The sequence below is a fragment of the Elephas maximus genome, chromosome 25, assembly GCF_024166365.1.
Source record: "Elephas maximus indicus isolate mEleMax1 chromosome 25, mEleMax1 primary haplotype, whole genome shotgun sequence".
Taxonomy (NCBI): Eukaryota; Metazoa; Chordata; class Mammalia; order Proboscidea; family Elephantidae; genus Elephas; species Elephas maximus.
In genome coordinates this window covers 53,127,682-53,143,960 of record NC_064843.1, presented here as the reverse complement: position 1 = coordinate 53,143,960, position 16,279 = coordinate 53,127,682, and the positions used below count along the sequence as shown (strand labels likewise).

Below are 16,279 nucleotides of genomic sequence, written 5' to 3'. Positions count from 1 at the left end.
TCAGCCCCTGATAATCACTATTTTCTGTGACTATGCATTTGTTTACTCTAAATATTTCATACAATATTTGTCCTTTTGTATCTGGCTGATTTCAACTAGCATGATGTTTTCAAAGTTTCTCTATGTTGCATAGCATTTTTTTAGAACTTCGGTTCTTATTATTGCAGAGTAATAGTCCATCGCATGTATGTAACACATTTTATTTATCCGTTCATCTGTTGATGGACACTTGGGTTGTTTTCACCTCTTGGTTATTGTGAATAATGCTGCTATAAACATTTTAATACAAGTGTTTGAATCCCTGCTTTCAATTCTCTTGGATATATATACTTGGAAATTGCTGGGTCGTATAGTAATTCTTTGTTTAACACTTTGAGGAATTGCCAAGTGCTTTACACAATGGTTACACCATTTTACATTCCCATCAGCAATGAAGATTCCAGGCTCTCCACATTCTTGCCAACACTCTTTGTTTTCTGTTTTTCTGATACTGGCTGTCCTAGTGAGTGTGAAGTAGTAATCTCAGTGTGATTTTGATTTGCATTTCCTTAATGACTAATAATGTTGTGCATCTTTTGATGTACTAATTGGCCATTGGTAGATCTTCTTTGGAGAAATTTCTGTTCGAGTCCTTTATCCATTTTTAAATTGGGTTGCTTGTCTTTTTGCTGTTAAATTATAGGAATTCTTTGTATATTCTGGATATTAAACTTTTATCAGATATATAATTACAACTATTTTCTCCCATTCTCTGTGCTGTCTTTTCACTTCCTTTATGAAGTCCTTTGATGCACAGCCCTTTCTGATGAAGTCCAATTTATTTATTTGTTGCTTGTGCTTTTGGTGTCCTATCTAAGAGTTCGTTGGTAGAAATGAGATCCCGGATGTTTGCTTTCTTTTTTTTCCTAAGAATTTTATGGTTTTAGTTCTTATATTTAGTTCATTGATCCATTTTGAGTTAAGGTTTGCATATGGTGTGAGGTAAGTCCACCTTCATTCTTTTGCATTTGGAGATTGATTTGTCCCTGCGCCATTTTTGAAGATGGAAGTCTTTCCTTATTGAATGGACCAGTATTTTCTTCTAATACTTGTAAACTTTATTTAACATTTACCTCTTAAATCCATTATTTGCTTTTTTCTGAAATGACTAACCAATTCTCCCTACACAATTTGTTGAATAACAACAATAATAACAAAAATAACTACCATCTGTTAAGTTATGAACACATGCTAGGCATTAGTATCTTGTGGTTTACAGGTTATATCATTTAGTTCTCACGATGATCTTATGAGGTTAGTACTTTTATCCCTGTGTTACAACTGAGGAAACTGAGACACAGGAGAGATGCACTGATTTGTCCAAGGTTACTGTATTGGTTTGGGCCCAACTAGAAAACAGAAAGCATGCAGTACTTTAAACAAGGAAAGTTTAACATAAAGAATTGTTAAGCAATGATAGGAGAGTAACTCTATAAAGATGGAAAGAGAACTCTAAAGGGCAAAGGGAGAATACCCAAGGAGGGATAAACTTGGAGGAGGTTAAAACTTGTTTGAAGAAGGTGAGGCTGCTGCCCACTGTATGGTCGAGAAGTTGCTGGGTTATCCAGGCCAGGGCTGGTCCATAGTCGTTGTATAAGCAGGAGCAATCCTCTGGGGCACAGGCAGGCACAGCTGGCCAGACAGGCACACAGCAGTCAGGAGGACTGTGGGGATTAAACCTTCAGAGTGCAGCATAAAGGTTGGGTTTTTGGCTCGCAAGATGGCCAGCCTCACGGTACACTTGCTATGTGTGCCTGTAGCACTGAGGAAGGGGTATGGAGAGCAGTGGACTGGGTTGGCGCACAGTCCCATGCTGTTGGAGGCCCTCAGTTAACGCTGCTGCTGTTTGAGTTGAGAACTAGAGAGAGCATCACACTGGAGACGCTTAGCACTGGAGAGTACCATGTGGGCTAAACAGTGGAAAGAAAACCATGCTTTCCAGGAGAATGGTGAACAAGCTACCCCTTCCTCCTGCAGTGTGTCTCCAGTGCCCTCTACTGACATAACTGAACACGGTGCCAGCTTGGGAGGGAACGTTATTCAAGGACCCGTCTCCATGTCCACAGATCAGGCAGTGAGGGATGAATTTTAACTGAGAAGCAGTAAGGTGATCATCGGTACAGCTATGGAATAGTCCAAGTCCCATGCCTTTTACTCTGAGTTCTTCCTGCCTTTCATAAATAATCTAGCCTTTTCCCACTTATTTGATGTGCTATTTTTTATTTATCATATTATTAAATACTTAAATTCACGTGTCTGTTTCTGAATGTTAGCTTGATTCTTTTGCATTGGTATCTTTGTCTATTTTGTACCTAAACAACATTCTTTGAATAACAGTAGCTTTAATACAAATTGTACAGTAAATCCCATTTTCAATGCTTTCTCTTCTGGGTGGATTTCAGAATCAGCTTATCATATTTCATAGAAATCCCTTTGAACTTTTGATTGACAATTTATAGATTTGAATTGATAAGTTAATTTGGCAATTATAAATGTCTTTCCAATGTGGAATCATCATATCCAGAAATAAATTATCTTCTAAGAACTACCACGTGTGTGCTTTCCCCTTCTTTGGGTATTTCATAATTTTTGTGTGTGTGTGTGTCATAGTTTTTGGTATTTACATTTCTCCAATTTAAATCAATCTGTTGGCTTTAGTTTGAGTTTTTGTAGTCTCTTTTTATACCATTATTATTATTATTTTTTTTTTTATACCATTGTTGATATTTCTTTGTATTAATAGTTTCCTGAGAGGTATCCATAAGTTGGTGGTTAAGGGTATCATCTTTGATATTAGCTGTGTCTGTTAAAATCTCAGTTCTGTTATTTTGAGGAGGTAACTTCTCTGTGCATCTGTTTCCTCATTAATCAAACAGAGTCCATAGAGCATATGATAGAGTTGAGGGAACAATGAAATAATATGATACATTTAAGGGTTTGGCGCAGAGCCCTGCACATATTAGGTACTAAGTCACTGTCACTGTCTTCTGTCATTATCATCATCCTTATTGTTGTTGACTGTCATCCTTATGATGTTTCTCACACTAATATTTTCTGTCTTATCGTTCCTTTTTTCCCGAATAGACCCTTGTCTCACTTCTTACTGTTTGTCTGTCGGCAGCAATCAGAGGATGTGCACAGGAACCATGTTTTAGGTTATAATCTTGTACATACTTGATGTCGTCTCTCTACCCATGCTCCAATTTGAAGCACCATTTTTGTCCTCTTTTTCCCCCTTGATTTTTCTCTTCAACATGTTTGTTTTTTAGGGGAGATTCATGGTTTTGTGGTCAAGGAAATGCCTGGGCATTTATTTAGTTTTAATAGTAGAAGAGTGCCATATTTTCAGTTTATTTTTTCTCTTCCATTTTGAAATCTATTAAAAAAGGTACCTACATTAATTATGTATGTAAACCAGTGCAGTCGAGTTGACTCTGACTGACGTGACTCATGGCAACTCCACGTGTGTCAGAATAGGACTGTTCTCCATGGGGCTTTCAATGGCTGATTTTTTAAAAGTAGATTGCCAGACTTCCTTCTGAGGCATCTCTGGGTGGACTCAAAGTTCTGACCTTTTGGTTAGCAGCTGGGCTTGTTAACCATTTCTACCATCTAGGGACTCCACGTTAAATATGTAGCATTTCAAATTCAGTTTTTGCTGCTGTAGCACGCAAGAAAAGAGTATATTTTGTGTTTGTTCTCTTGCGTCTATTAGGTATTTGTAAATTCGTTCATTTGAATCTCACTGTTCACGGTAATAAAGGATTATCATTAATATATTAAATGTTTTGAAAAAGAATTTTCCAAGATATTTTAAATTTAATTTGCTGAAACAACAACAAAACGAAGTGGGACACATAAAGGTATTTTTCTGACTTTATTTTCCGCTTATTTTATAGGCATCAAGAATCCAGTCTCAGTTGCGAACAGACTTCTGTGTGAGGGGCAGAAGGGCAAACTCTCAGCTGGCAGAATTCCTCCCTGGTAACTACTTTGTCCTGCCCGACTTTCCCTGGATCCTTGGTCCTTAGTGCATGCGATGTCTGAAGCCTGTTCTCATCTACAGAAGGCTGATGCTGTTGGTTACACACCCAGCAGTAGCATGCCTCTGAGGGGAAGACGCACTTTGTTCTCTGAACGTGGAATATTTTGTACGCTTGATGAAACTCTGAATGGAATAGGATATTACGGGTTAAAGTAGAAAGGAGATCAGGGTTAATTTTTATTTTTGTCATTAATTATAGAGATGTTTTTGCTTTTCCTAAATGCTCAGTTGTGATGTTTTGATTACGGAACTTTAGAAGTATCTTATACGTTGGAGTCCAGAGCCTAAACTCATTTTTAATTTTGACAAGTTTGTAGAATAAAAGTAATTTTTCTCTTTTGGAGAAACACATTGTGAAGTTAAGATTACATTTTTTCCTCCAGCATTAACATACAATTTTCTCTTAAAAGAATACTTTGAACTTTTTAAATATATATAAAAGTAGAGAGAACATTGTAGAAAGCCCTTATGGACCTGCCATCCAGATCCAGTTATTAACAACGTTTTTGCCCTTCATCTATCTCATATGTCCCAATTTTTTTCCTACAGTATTTTAAAGCAAATTTTAGGCACTGTATATCCCTAAATAGTTTTATAAATATCTTAATTTTTTCGAAACATAACCACCATACCATTAGTATGCTAACAGTATTGGCAAATATGCCTTAACACCACCTCATACTCAGTCTGCGTTCAGCATTCCTGGCCATGAAAGGTGGGTTAATATTCTGTGCTGAAAGTGGTGAGAGCAGTACTATAGGCATCACATTGTTTGGTTCTGTTATATTTTGAAGTCATAGTAAATTTTTATAGTTTTGAAAAATCATAAAACTGTTTATGCAAATAAATTTAAGATCTCTTTTTAATCATGTATCTCTCAGTTTAATTGTGGTACTAGAAGGGTCAATTATAAAAAATTCCAGAAGAAATTAATTTTTAATATTATATGTTTTCTGTTACTTGCTTTTTTCCTTTTTAATTTTATTGTGGTTAAAATATATATAACAAAACGTTTGCCTTTTTAATCTTTTTAAGTCTACAATTAAGTGACATTAATAACATTCAGCATATTGTATAACCATCACCACCATCCATCTCCAGAAGTTTTTCATTACCCCAAAACAAACGCACTGCCTTTAATCAATGACTTCTCTTCCCTCTCCCTAAGCCCTTGGTAACCGTTAATAAGCTTTTGTCTCTATGCATTTACCTATTCTAGACATTTCATATGAATGGGATCATACAATATTTGTCCTTTGGTTTCTGACTTATTTCACTCAACATAATGTTTTCGAAGTTATTCTATGTGATAGTATGTATCAGAAATTTATTTCTCTTAATTACCAAATAACACTCCATTTGTATATATGTATCACATTTTGTTTATCCATTCATCTGTTAATGGGTTGATACACTTTTTGGCTATTGCGAATAATCCTGCAATGAATATTAGTGTACAAGTATCTGACCGAGTCCCTGCTTTGGGTTATTTTGGGTATATACATAGGAGTGGAATTGCTGGGTCATATGATAATTCTGTGTTTAACTTTGAGGAACCGCCAGAGTTTTGGTGGGTTTTAGGATGACTCTGTGTTTAACTTTGAGGAACCGCCAAACTGCTTTCTACAGTAGCTGCACCCTTTTGCATTCTCATTAACAATGAATGAGGGTTCCAGTTACTGCAGATACTTGCTAACACCTGTTGTTTATAGTTTTTTTTTTTGATAATAACCATCTTAATTTCACTGTTGTTATTGTTAGTTGCAGTGGAGTTGGCATCGACTCATGGCAACTCTATGTACAACTGAATAAACTCTTGTGCCATCTTCACAGTTGTTGGTGTACCTGAGTCCATTGTTGTGGCCACTCTGCGCTTTGAGTGCCTTCCAATTTATGGGGCTCATCTTTTAGCACTTATGTTGGATAATATTATGTGGTGATCCATAGGGTCTTCATTGGCTGATTTTCAAAAGTAGAGTTTTAGGCCTTTCCTCCTAGTCTGTCTTAGTCTGGAAGCTCTGCTGAAACTTGTCCACCATGGGTGACCCTGCTGGTATTTGCAATACCGGTGGCATTATAGCAACACACAAGCCACCAAAGTATGACCGGCTGACAGATGGGTGGTGGATAGCTATCTTAGTCAAAGTGAAATGGTATCTCATTGTGGTTTTGGTTTGCATTTCCCTGATGACTAATGAGGCTAATGATGTTGAGCGTCTTTTCATGTACTTTGTTTTGGGGGAGGGCATTCATATATCTTCTTTCGAGAAATGTTGGTTCAAGTCCTTTGCTCTTTTTAAAATTGGATTGTCTTTTTATTGTTGACTTTTAGTGTTCTTTACATGTTCTGGGTATTAAGCCCTTATCAGATACAGTATATGGTTCCTATATATTTCCTTGTATTCTGCAGGCTGTCTCTTTACTTTCTTGATAAAGCTCTTTGATTCACAAAAGTTTTTTATTTTGATGAAGCCCTACTTGTCTGTTTTTTAATTTGTTGTTCATGGTTTTGTGTCATATCTAGGAAGCCATTGTTGAAAACTAGGTTCTGAAGCTTTACCCCTATGTTTTCTTATAAGAGTTTTGTGGTTTTCGTTCTTATATTTGGTTGTTGACTGATTTTGAATTCGTTTTACTATATGGTGTGAGGTATGAGTCCGATGGTCTTCTTTTGCAGAAGGGCCTGTTGTGCCAGCACCAGTTATTGAGGAGACAGTTCTTTTCCTATTGAATGGACTTGGCACCCGTGTTCAAAATCAATTGACCATAGACGGATTGGATTACTTTTGAACTCTCAATTCTGTTATTTTGGTCTGTATGTCGATTCTTATACCATTACTAGACTGTTTTATTATTATAGCTTTATAGTCCATTTTTGATATTGAGAAATGTGAGGGTCCTCCTACATTGGTCTTCTTTTTTGAGATTTCATTGGCTGTTTTGGACCCCTTGCAATTCTATATAAAATTGAGGATTGACTTTTCCATTTCTACAAAAAAGGCTGTTGGAGTTTTGATAGGAATTATGTTGAATATGTAGATCACTTTGGGTAATATTGACATCTTCAGGTTCTTAAAATTTCCAAAACATGAGCTTGGGTTGCTTTTCTGTTTATTTAGGTTTTCTTTAGTTTCTGCAATGTTTTGTAGTTTTCAGTCTACAAGTTTTCATCTCCCTGGTTCAGTTTATTCCTACATACCTTATTCTTTTAGATGTTATTGTAAATGGAATTTTTTTTTTTTTTAATTTCCTTTTCAGCTTGTTCATTGCTGGTGTATAGAAACACAAGATTTGTGTGTGCTAACTTTGAACCCTGCAACTTTGTTGAATTCATTTATTAGCTCTAGTAGCTTTTGTATGGATTCTTTAGGATTTTCTCTATGTAGGATCTATATCTGAAAATACTGATGGTTTTATTTCTTCCTTTCTGATTTAGATACCTTTTCTTTCCTAATTGCTCTGGGTAGAACTTGCAGCATAATATTGAATAGCAATGGTGAAAACAGGCATTCTTATCTTGTTTCTGATCTTAGGGGGACTCTTTCACCATTTAATTAGATATTGTTGTTAGCTGCCATTGAGTTGTTCCCAACGCATGGTGACCCCGTGCACAAAGGAACAAAATGCTGCCTGGTCCTCTGCCATCCTCATGATCAGTTGTGGGTTGGATCATTGTTATCCATTGGGTTTTCAGTGACTAATTTTGGAAGTAGGTTGCCAAGCCTTTTTCCCTAGCCTGTCTTAGTCTGGAAGCTCTTCTGAAATCTGTTCAGCATCCCAGCAACACACAAATCACCGTAACAGATGGGTTGTGGCTGCGCATGAGGTGCATTGGCCAGGAATTGAACCAGTGTCACCCCAGTAACATGGGTAGATTTTTCCATATTTTTGTTGTTAGGTGCCGTCGAGTTGGTTCCGACTCATAGCAACCCTGTGTACTACAGAACAAAACACTGCCCGGTCCAGTGCCATGGCCACAGTCATTATTATGCTTGAGCCCATGGTTGTAGTCACTGTGTCAATCCATCTCATTGAGGATCTTCCTCTTCTTCGCTGACCCTGTACTTTACCAAGCACGATGTCCTTCTCCAGGGACTGGTCCCTCCTGACAAAATGTCCAAAGTGTGTAAGATGTAGTATTGTCGTCTTTGCTTCTAAGGAGCATTCTGGTTGTACTTCTTCCGAGACAGATTTGTTCGTTCTTTTGGCAGTCCATGGTATATTTGATATTCTTCGCCAACACCACAATTCAGAGGCGTCAGTTCTTCTTCAGTCTTCCTTATTCATTGTCTAGCTTTCACATGCATATGATGCGATTGAAAATACCATGGCTTGGGTCAGGCGCACCTTAGTCTTCAGGGTGACATCTTTGCTCTTCAACACTTTGAAGAGGTCCTTTGCAGCAGGTTTGCACAATGCAATGCGTCTTTTGATTTCTTGACTGCTGTTTCCATGGATGTTGATTGTGGATCCAAGTAAAATGAAATCCTTGACAACTTCAATCTTTTCTCCATTTACCATGATGTTGCTCATTGGTCTAGTTGTGAGGATTTTTGTTTTCTTTATGTTGAGGTGTAATCTGTACTGAAGGCTGTGGTCTTTGATCTTCATTAGTAAGTGCTTCAAGTCCTCTTCACTTTCAGGAAGCAAGGTTGTGTCATCTGCATAAAGCAGGTTGTTAATGAGTCTTCCTCCAATCCTGATGGCCCGTTCTTCTTCATATAGTCCACCTTCTCGGATTATTTGTTCAGCATGCAGATTAAATAGGTATGGTGAAAGAATGCAACCCTGATGCACACCTTTCCTAACTTCAAACCAGTCAGTATCCCCTTGTTCTGTCCGAACAACTGCCTCTTGATCCATGTAAAGGTTCCTCATGAGCACAATTAAGTGTTCTGGAATTCCCATTCTTTGCAGTGTTATCCATAATTTGTTATGATCCACACAGTCAAATGCTTCTGCATAGTCAATAAAACACATGTAAACATCCTTCTGGTATTCTCTGCTTTCAGCCAGGATCCATCTGATATCAGCAATGATATCCCTGGTTCCACGTCCTCTTCTGAAACCAGCCTGAATTTCTGGCAGTTCCCTGTCGATATATGGCTGCAGCCGTTTTTGAATGATCTTCAGCAAAATTTTGCTTGCTTGTGATATTAACGATATTGTTCTATAATTTCCACATTCGGTTGGATCACCTTTCTTGGGAATAGGCATAAATATGGATCTCTTCCAGTCAGTTGGCCAGGAAGCTGTCTTCCATATTTCTTGGCATAGACGAGTGAGCACCTCCAGCGCTGCATCTGTTTGTTGAAACATCTCAGTTGATATTCCATCAATTTCTGGAGCCTTGTTTTTTGCCAGTGTCTTCAGAGCAGCTTGGACTTCTTCCTTGAGTACCATTGGTTCTTGATCATATGCCACCTCTTGAAATGGTTGAATATCTACTAATTCTTTTTGGTATAATGACTCTGTGTATTCCTTCCGTCTTCTTTTGATGCTTCCTGCGTCATTTAATATTTTCCCCATGGAATCCTTCACTATTGCAACTTGAGGCTTGAATTTTTTCTCCAGTTCTTTCAGCTTGAGAAACGCTGAACGTGTTCTTCCCTTTTGGTTTTCCATCTTCAGCTCTTTGCACATGTCATTATAATACTTTGTCTTCTCGAGAGGCCCTTTGAAATCTTCTGTTTAGTTCTTTTCATCAATTCTTCTTTTAGCTTTAGCTGCATGACACTCAAGAGCAAGTTTCAGAGTCTCCTCTGACATCCATCTAGGTCTTTCTTTCCTGTCTTTTCAGTGACCTCTTGCTTCATGGATGATGTCCTCTATGTCATTCCACAACTCGTCTGGTCTTCGGTCACTAGTGTTCAATGTGTAAAATCTATTCTTGAGATGGTCTCTAAATTCAGGTGGGATATACTCAAGGTCATATTTTGGCTCTCGTGGACTTGCTCTGATTTTCTTCGATTTCACCTTGAACTTGCATATGAGCAATTGATGGTCTGTTCCACAGTCGGCCCCTGGCCTTGTTCTGCCTGATGATATTGAGCTTTTCCATCATCTCTTTCCACAGATACAGTCAATTTGATTTCTTTGTGTTCCATCTGGCGGGGTCCATGTGTATAGTTACTCTTTATGTTGGTCAAAGAAGGTATTTGCAATGAAGAAGTCGTTGGTCTTGCAAAATTCTATCATTCGATTTCCGGCATTGCTTCTGTCACCAAGGCTGTATTTTCCAACTACTGATCCTTCTTCATTTCCAACTTTTGCATTCCAATCGCCAGTAATTATCAGTGCATCTTGATTGCATGTTCGATCAATTTCAGACTGTAGCAGCTGATAAAAATCTTCTATTTCTTCATCTTTGGCCCTAGTGATTGGTGCGTAAATTTGAATAACAGTCATATTAACTGGTCTTCCTGGTAGGCGTATGGATATTATCCTATCACTGACAGCGTTGTACTTCAGGATAGATTTTGAAACATTCTTTTTTGACGATGAATGCAGCACCATTCCACTTCAAGTTGTCATTCCCAGCATAGTAGACTATATGATTGTATGATTCAAAATGGCCGATACCAGTTCATTTCAGCTCACTAATGCCTAGGATATCGATGTTTATGCGTTCCATTTCATTTTTGACGACTTCCAATTTTCCTAGTTTCATACCTTCATACATTCCAGGTTCCGATTATTAATGGATGTTTGCAGCTGTTTCTTCTCATTCTGAGTCATGCCACATCAGCAAATGAAGGTCCCGATAGCTTGACTCCATCCACGTTATTAAGGTTGACTCTGCTTTGAGGAGGCAGCCCTTCCCCAGTTGTCTTCTACATATAGAGTTAAAAAAAAAAAAGTCAGGTTGCTGAATGATGTGTTCAGTTTATATTGTCTTGAAAAAAATTACAAGATAATATGTGAACACTTGGTTTCTACTACCCAGGCTTGGAAATAAAACATCACCAAAAGATTTGAAGTTCTTTTACCTGAGCTCTTTCAAATTGCATCATCCGCTTTCCCACTATCTCACACCTTCTCCCTGACCTCATTTGTGCCCCTGCCCCTAGATAACAAGTGTCCTTAACTTAAGCATTTCTCATTCCCATGTATTCCGTCTTACTATTACAAATATATAGTACTCTGATGTTCCATGAATATATATATGTAAAAAATTGGTTACCCAACTCATCTTTGTTACCTCTGGAGAGGCGGCAGGGGGGACCAAGATGAAGTGATTATTAATGGGGACATGTGCATTATTTTATTGTTTTACAAGGAAAAATATATGGGAAAAGTGATGGCCAGTGCATCAGTAAAATAATGTCAATTACTAATGCTATACCTAGCTGGGACTGGCTATTTTGATATTCTTACACACATAATTCGTCAGTTTTATTCTTTATTTTCAGTTGTTTTGGCTGTTTTAGATATTTCGCATTTCCATGTGAATTTTGGAATCAGCTTGTTAGTTTTTATGAACACTCTTCTGGAATTTTGATAAGGATTACGTTGTATTACATATTTGACATCTAAAAATATTGAGTCTTCTGATCCATGAATACAGCATATGTATATATCCATTTATGTCTTTTTTAAACTTCTCTGACTAATGTTTTAGCATTTTTAGCATACATGTTTTACAAAGCTTTCATCTTATTCATATCTAAGTATTTGATACTTTTTGATGCTATGGTAAATGTTAATTTACCAGTTATGTTTAAAATTTTAATTTAAAAATGGTAATTTCCAGTTGTTCATTGCCAGTATATGGAAATATGATCAATTATTACTGATCTTTTATCCTAAAAACTTGTTCAATTCATTTGTTCTAGTACACACGGCGCTGGGTGGGTTGGGTGTAGTACTGTTTTACAGATTCTGTAAAATTTTCTGCATGGATGATCATGTTTTTTGCAAATAAAGAGAGTTTTACTTCTTCCTTTTCAATCTGCATTCTTTTAATTTCTTTTTCTTGCTTTATTGCAGTGGCTAGAACGTCCACTACAATGTTGAATAGAAGTGGTGAAGGTGGACATTTTTGCCTTGTTTGTGATCTTTAGGGGGAAGTGTTTAGTCTTTCACCATTAAGTATGATGGTTGATGTAGGTTTATCATAAAAACAAAAGGTTTATCATAGATGCCCTTTATCACATTATGGAAATTGACTTCTATTCCTAGTGCGCTGAGAGTTTTTTTTTTTTTTTTATAATTTTTCTTTAGGTAAAAGTTTACAGCTGAAGCTAATTTCTCATACAAAAATTTAAATACATATGTGACCCTGGTTGCATTCCCTATAAAAATGTGACAGCATACTCCCCCTTTCCACCCTGGGTTTCCCGTGTCCATTCAACCAGCTCCTGTCCCTTTCTGCCTTCTCATCCTGCCTCCAGACAGGAGCTGCCCTTTTAGTCTCATGTATCTGCTTGAACTAAGAAGCACACTCTCCACGAGTATTATTTTATGTTTTATAGTCCAGTCTAATCTTTGTCTGAAGAGTGGGCTTTGGGAATCGTTTTAGGTCTGGGTTAACAGTATCCGGGGGCCATGGCTTTGAGGTTTCCTTTGGTCTCAGTCAGACCATTAATTCTGGTCGTTTTACGTGAATTTGAGTTCTGTGCCACACTTTCCTCCTGCACCGTCAAGGACTCTCTGATGCTGAGAATTTTTAATAAAAATAGCTATATACTTCGTAAAATATTTTTCTGCATCTGTTCACATGATCTTATAATTTTGAGTCGAGGTCAACTTGACGGCAATGGGTTTTTAAAAAAATTTATATTGTAACGTTGATTGATTTTTGACTGTTAAACCAGTAATTACTTTCCTGGAATAAATTCTACTTGGTCGTGATGTATTCTCCTTTTTATACTTGTTGAATTCAACCTGCTAATATTTTATTAAAAATTTTTATATTTATATTTGTGAATGATATTGGTCTGCAGTTTTCTTGAAACATCTTTTCATTTGGGCTAATTTTGCTTCTTGGATACTTAGGAATATATATTTCCTCAAATTTGGAAAAATATTGACCATTATTTTTTCAAATATTTTTCATGACCCTTCTTACTTTGGGGACTATAATTATATGTATATTTAACTTCTTGTGGTAGTCCTATAGCTCACTGATTTTTTTTAATAATTTATTTTTGTTGTGGTTGCTGAGAATATACACAGCAGAACATAAACCAATTCAACAATTTCTACATGTACAATTCAGTGACATTGATTACATTCTTTGAGTTGTGCAACCATTCTTTTCCCCTTTTCTAAGTTATTCCTCCCTCATTAACATAAACTCACTGCTGCCTGAGTTTCCTTTCTAAGCTTTCCAGTTGCTGTTGTCAGTTTGATCCCACATAGATAGATTTTAAGAGCACAATGCTCAAGGCCCAGCAAACAGACATTATTAGTTAAGCTAAACTGTTGTTTGGTTTTGAAAAGGCTTCAGGGTTTATTTTTGGTTTAAGGTTTAACGATTATAACAGGGCAATAGTTCCAGGGGTTTATCCACCCGCATGGCTCCAGGAAATCTGTATTCCATTAGAATTTGGAATTCTGTTCTACATTTTCCCACCTTTAATCAGGATTCATCTTTAGAATCTGTGATCAGATTGTTCCGTAGTAGTAGCCTGGCATCATCTAGTTCTCCTGGTCTTATGTCAAAAGGAGCAGTTCTTCATGGAGGCAATTAGCCAAGCATTCTGCATCCTCCTCCTGTTCCTGACTTTCCTTGTTTTCTGTTACTCCAGGTGAATAGAGACCAATTGTTGTGCCTTGGATGGCCAGTTGCAACCTTTTGAGACTCCAGGCACTACACAATGAACTAGGAGGTAGAACAGAAGCAAATAGCATGTTATTCAGCCAATTAACTGCAATGTCCCATGAAACCATGACCCTAAACATCTAAACCAAGAAACCAAATCCCACGAGATTTTTGGTTGTACACAAGCAGCCTTGGTAGTTACCTTTTTTTTTTTTTACTGTATATATGCCCATCACACGACTTTTGCCAATTCAGCTTTTTACAGGTGTACAACTTTTTGACGGCAATTACAGTAATCGGCTATTCAACCCTACCCTTAATCAGTGGGAAATTTTTACTACCATTAGCCCTCCCCTCCCCACTCCACCTCTGATAACCACTAATAAACTTTAATTTCTATACATTTACCTTTTCTTGTCTTTTTATGTAAGTGCCTTTTCATATAATATTTGTCCTTTCATGGTTGGTATATTTCACTCAGCGTAATGTCTTCAAGCTCCATTAATATTATATCATGTTTCAAGACTTGATAGTTCTTACCAGCTGAGTGGTGGTGGTCTGTTGTATGTATGTACTGCATATTTTTTATTCATTCATTTGTTGATAGGCATTTAGGCTGTTTTCAACCTTTTGGCTGCTGTGAATAATGCTGCAGTGAACACTGGCGTTCAAGTCTCTCTTTTCAAATTTTTTGGGTAATATACCTCGGAGTAGAATTGCTGAATCATATGGTAGTTCTCTTCTTAGTTTTTCGAGGAACCGCCACACTGTTTTCCACAATGGCTGTATCATTTTGCATTCCTACCAGCAGTGGGTAACCAAAACCAAACCCACTGCCACTGAGTTGATTCTGACTCATAGCGACCCTATAGGACAGAGTAGAGCTGCCCCATAGGATTTCCAAGGTTGTAAATATTTATAGACGCAGACTGTCACATCTTTCACCCACGGAGCAGCTGGTGCGTTTGAACTGCTGACCTTTCCATTAGCAGCCTAGTGCTCTAACCACTGCACCATCAGGGCTCCTTCCAGCAATAGATAAGGGTTCCAGTGTTCCAATTTCCTCACCTCATTACCAACATTTGTTATTATTATTATTTTTTTTAAATCTTAACCATTCTAGTAGAAGTGAAATGGAATCTTGATTTGCATCTCTTTGATGGCTAATGATGGTGAGCATCTTTCATGTGTTTGGTGGCCATTTGAATGTCCCCTTTGGTGAGATGTCTATTCAAGTCATTCGCTTAATTTATAATTTGGTTGCAGGCAATCCCTGGGTTACAAACGAGATGCATTCCTAAGTTTATCTTTAAGTTGAATTTGTAGATAAATTGGAACAGGTACATACGATTCTCATTTAGTGTCAGTCAGTCAAATATTTGTCTTAGTGTATAGCGTTTATTTTACCTCTCTATTATTTTATGAATATAAAGTGGAAACCCTGGTGGCATAGTGGTTAAGTGCTACAGCTGCTAACCAAAAGGTTGTCAGTTTGAATCTGCCAGGTGCTCCTTGGAAACTATATGGGGCAGTTCTACTCTGTCCTTTAGGGTCTCTATGAGTCAGAATTGACTCGACAGCACTGGGTTTTGGGGCTATGAATATAAAACTCTTAAACACTTTGAAACCACGCAGTGTTTTCATGCGTGTCACAACGTAGTGTGTACATTTGTTATATGAACCATTAATTTAACTCAAATTTTTAATATGATAGACTTTATGGCAGTCTGTTCTTAAGTATAGGTTTTCTGTAGGGCAGATGTTTGTAACCTGGGGACTGCCTGTATTTGTCTTTTTGTTATAGAAGTTTTTTTTTTTAATGTATTTTGGTTATTAGATTTTTGTCGTATACATGGTTTCTGAAGATGTCTTTTAACTTTTTTGATAAAGCCTTTTTTTTTTGATGAACAAAACATTTTAATTTTTATGAGGTTCTATTTATTTATTTTGTCTTTTACTGTTTGTGCTTTTGTTATTATTTAGATAATCCACTGTTGAAAGCTATGCCTGACAGCATTGTCCCTGTCTTTTTTTCTAAGAATTTTATGGTTTTAATTTGTACACTTAGGTCCTTAATCCATTTTGAATTTGTTTTGTGTATGGTGTGAGGCATGGATCCTGCTTCATTTTTCTGCATGTGGAAATCCAGTTTTCTCAGCACTATGTAATTGAAGAGGCTCTTCTTTCCCCATTGAGTGGGCTTAGCACCCTTGTCAAAAATCAGTTGACCATAGATGCATGCGTTAAGTTCTGGATTCTCAAGTCTTTTTCATTGCTCTACATATCTATTGTTAGACCAGTACCAGGCTGTTTTGATTACTGTATCTGTAGAGTATGTTTTAAAATCAGGAAATGTGAGTTCTCCTACTTTGTTATTCTCTTTCAACAATGCTCTGGCTATTCAGGGCCTGTCGCCATTCCATGTAGAA

The 16,279-nt window shown here is 37.2% G+C and overlaps 1 protein-coding gene across 14 annotated transcripts in view; it reads left to right on the top strand.

The window, feature by feature from the left end:
• TASP1 (taspase 1) overlaps positions 1-16,279 on the top strand; it is a 353,923-nt gene that overhangs the window by 76,852 nt on the left and 260,792 nt on the right. For all 14 annotated transcript variants that reach the window (XR_007515372.1, XR_007515370.1, XR_007515371.1 and 11 more), the window contains one exon: positions 3,939-4,023. Coding sequence is in view for 11 of the 14 variants with exons in the window: in XM_049868965.1 (XP_049724922.1) it covers positions 3,939-4,023 (85 nt within the window). In the remaining 3 variants the exon portion in view is untranslated. The remainder of the gene's footprint in view (positions 1-3,938; positions 4,024-16,279) is intronic.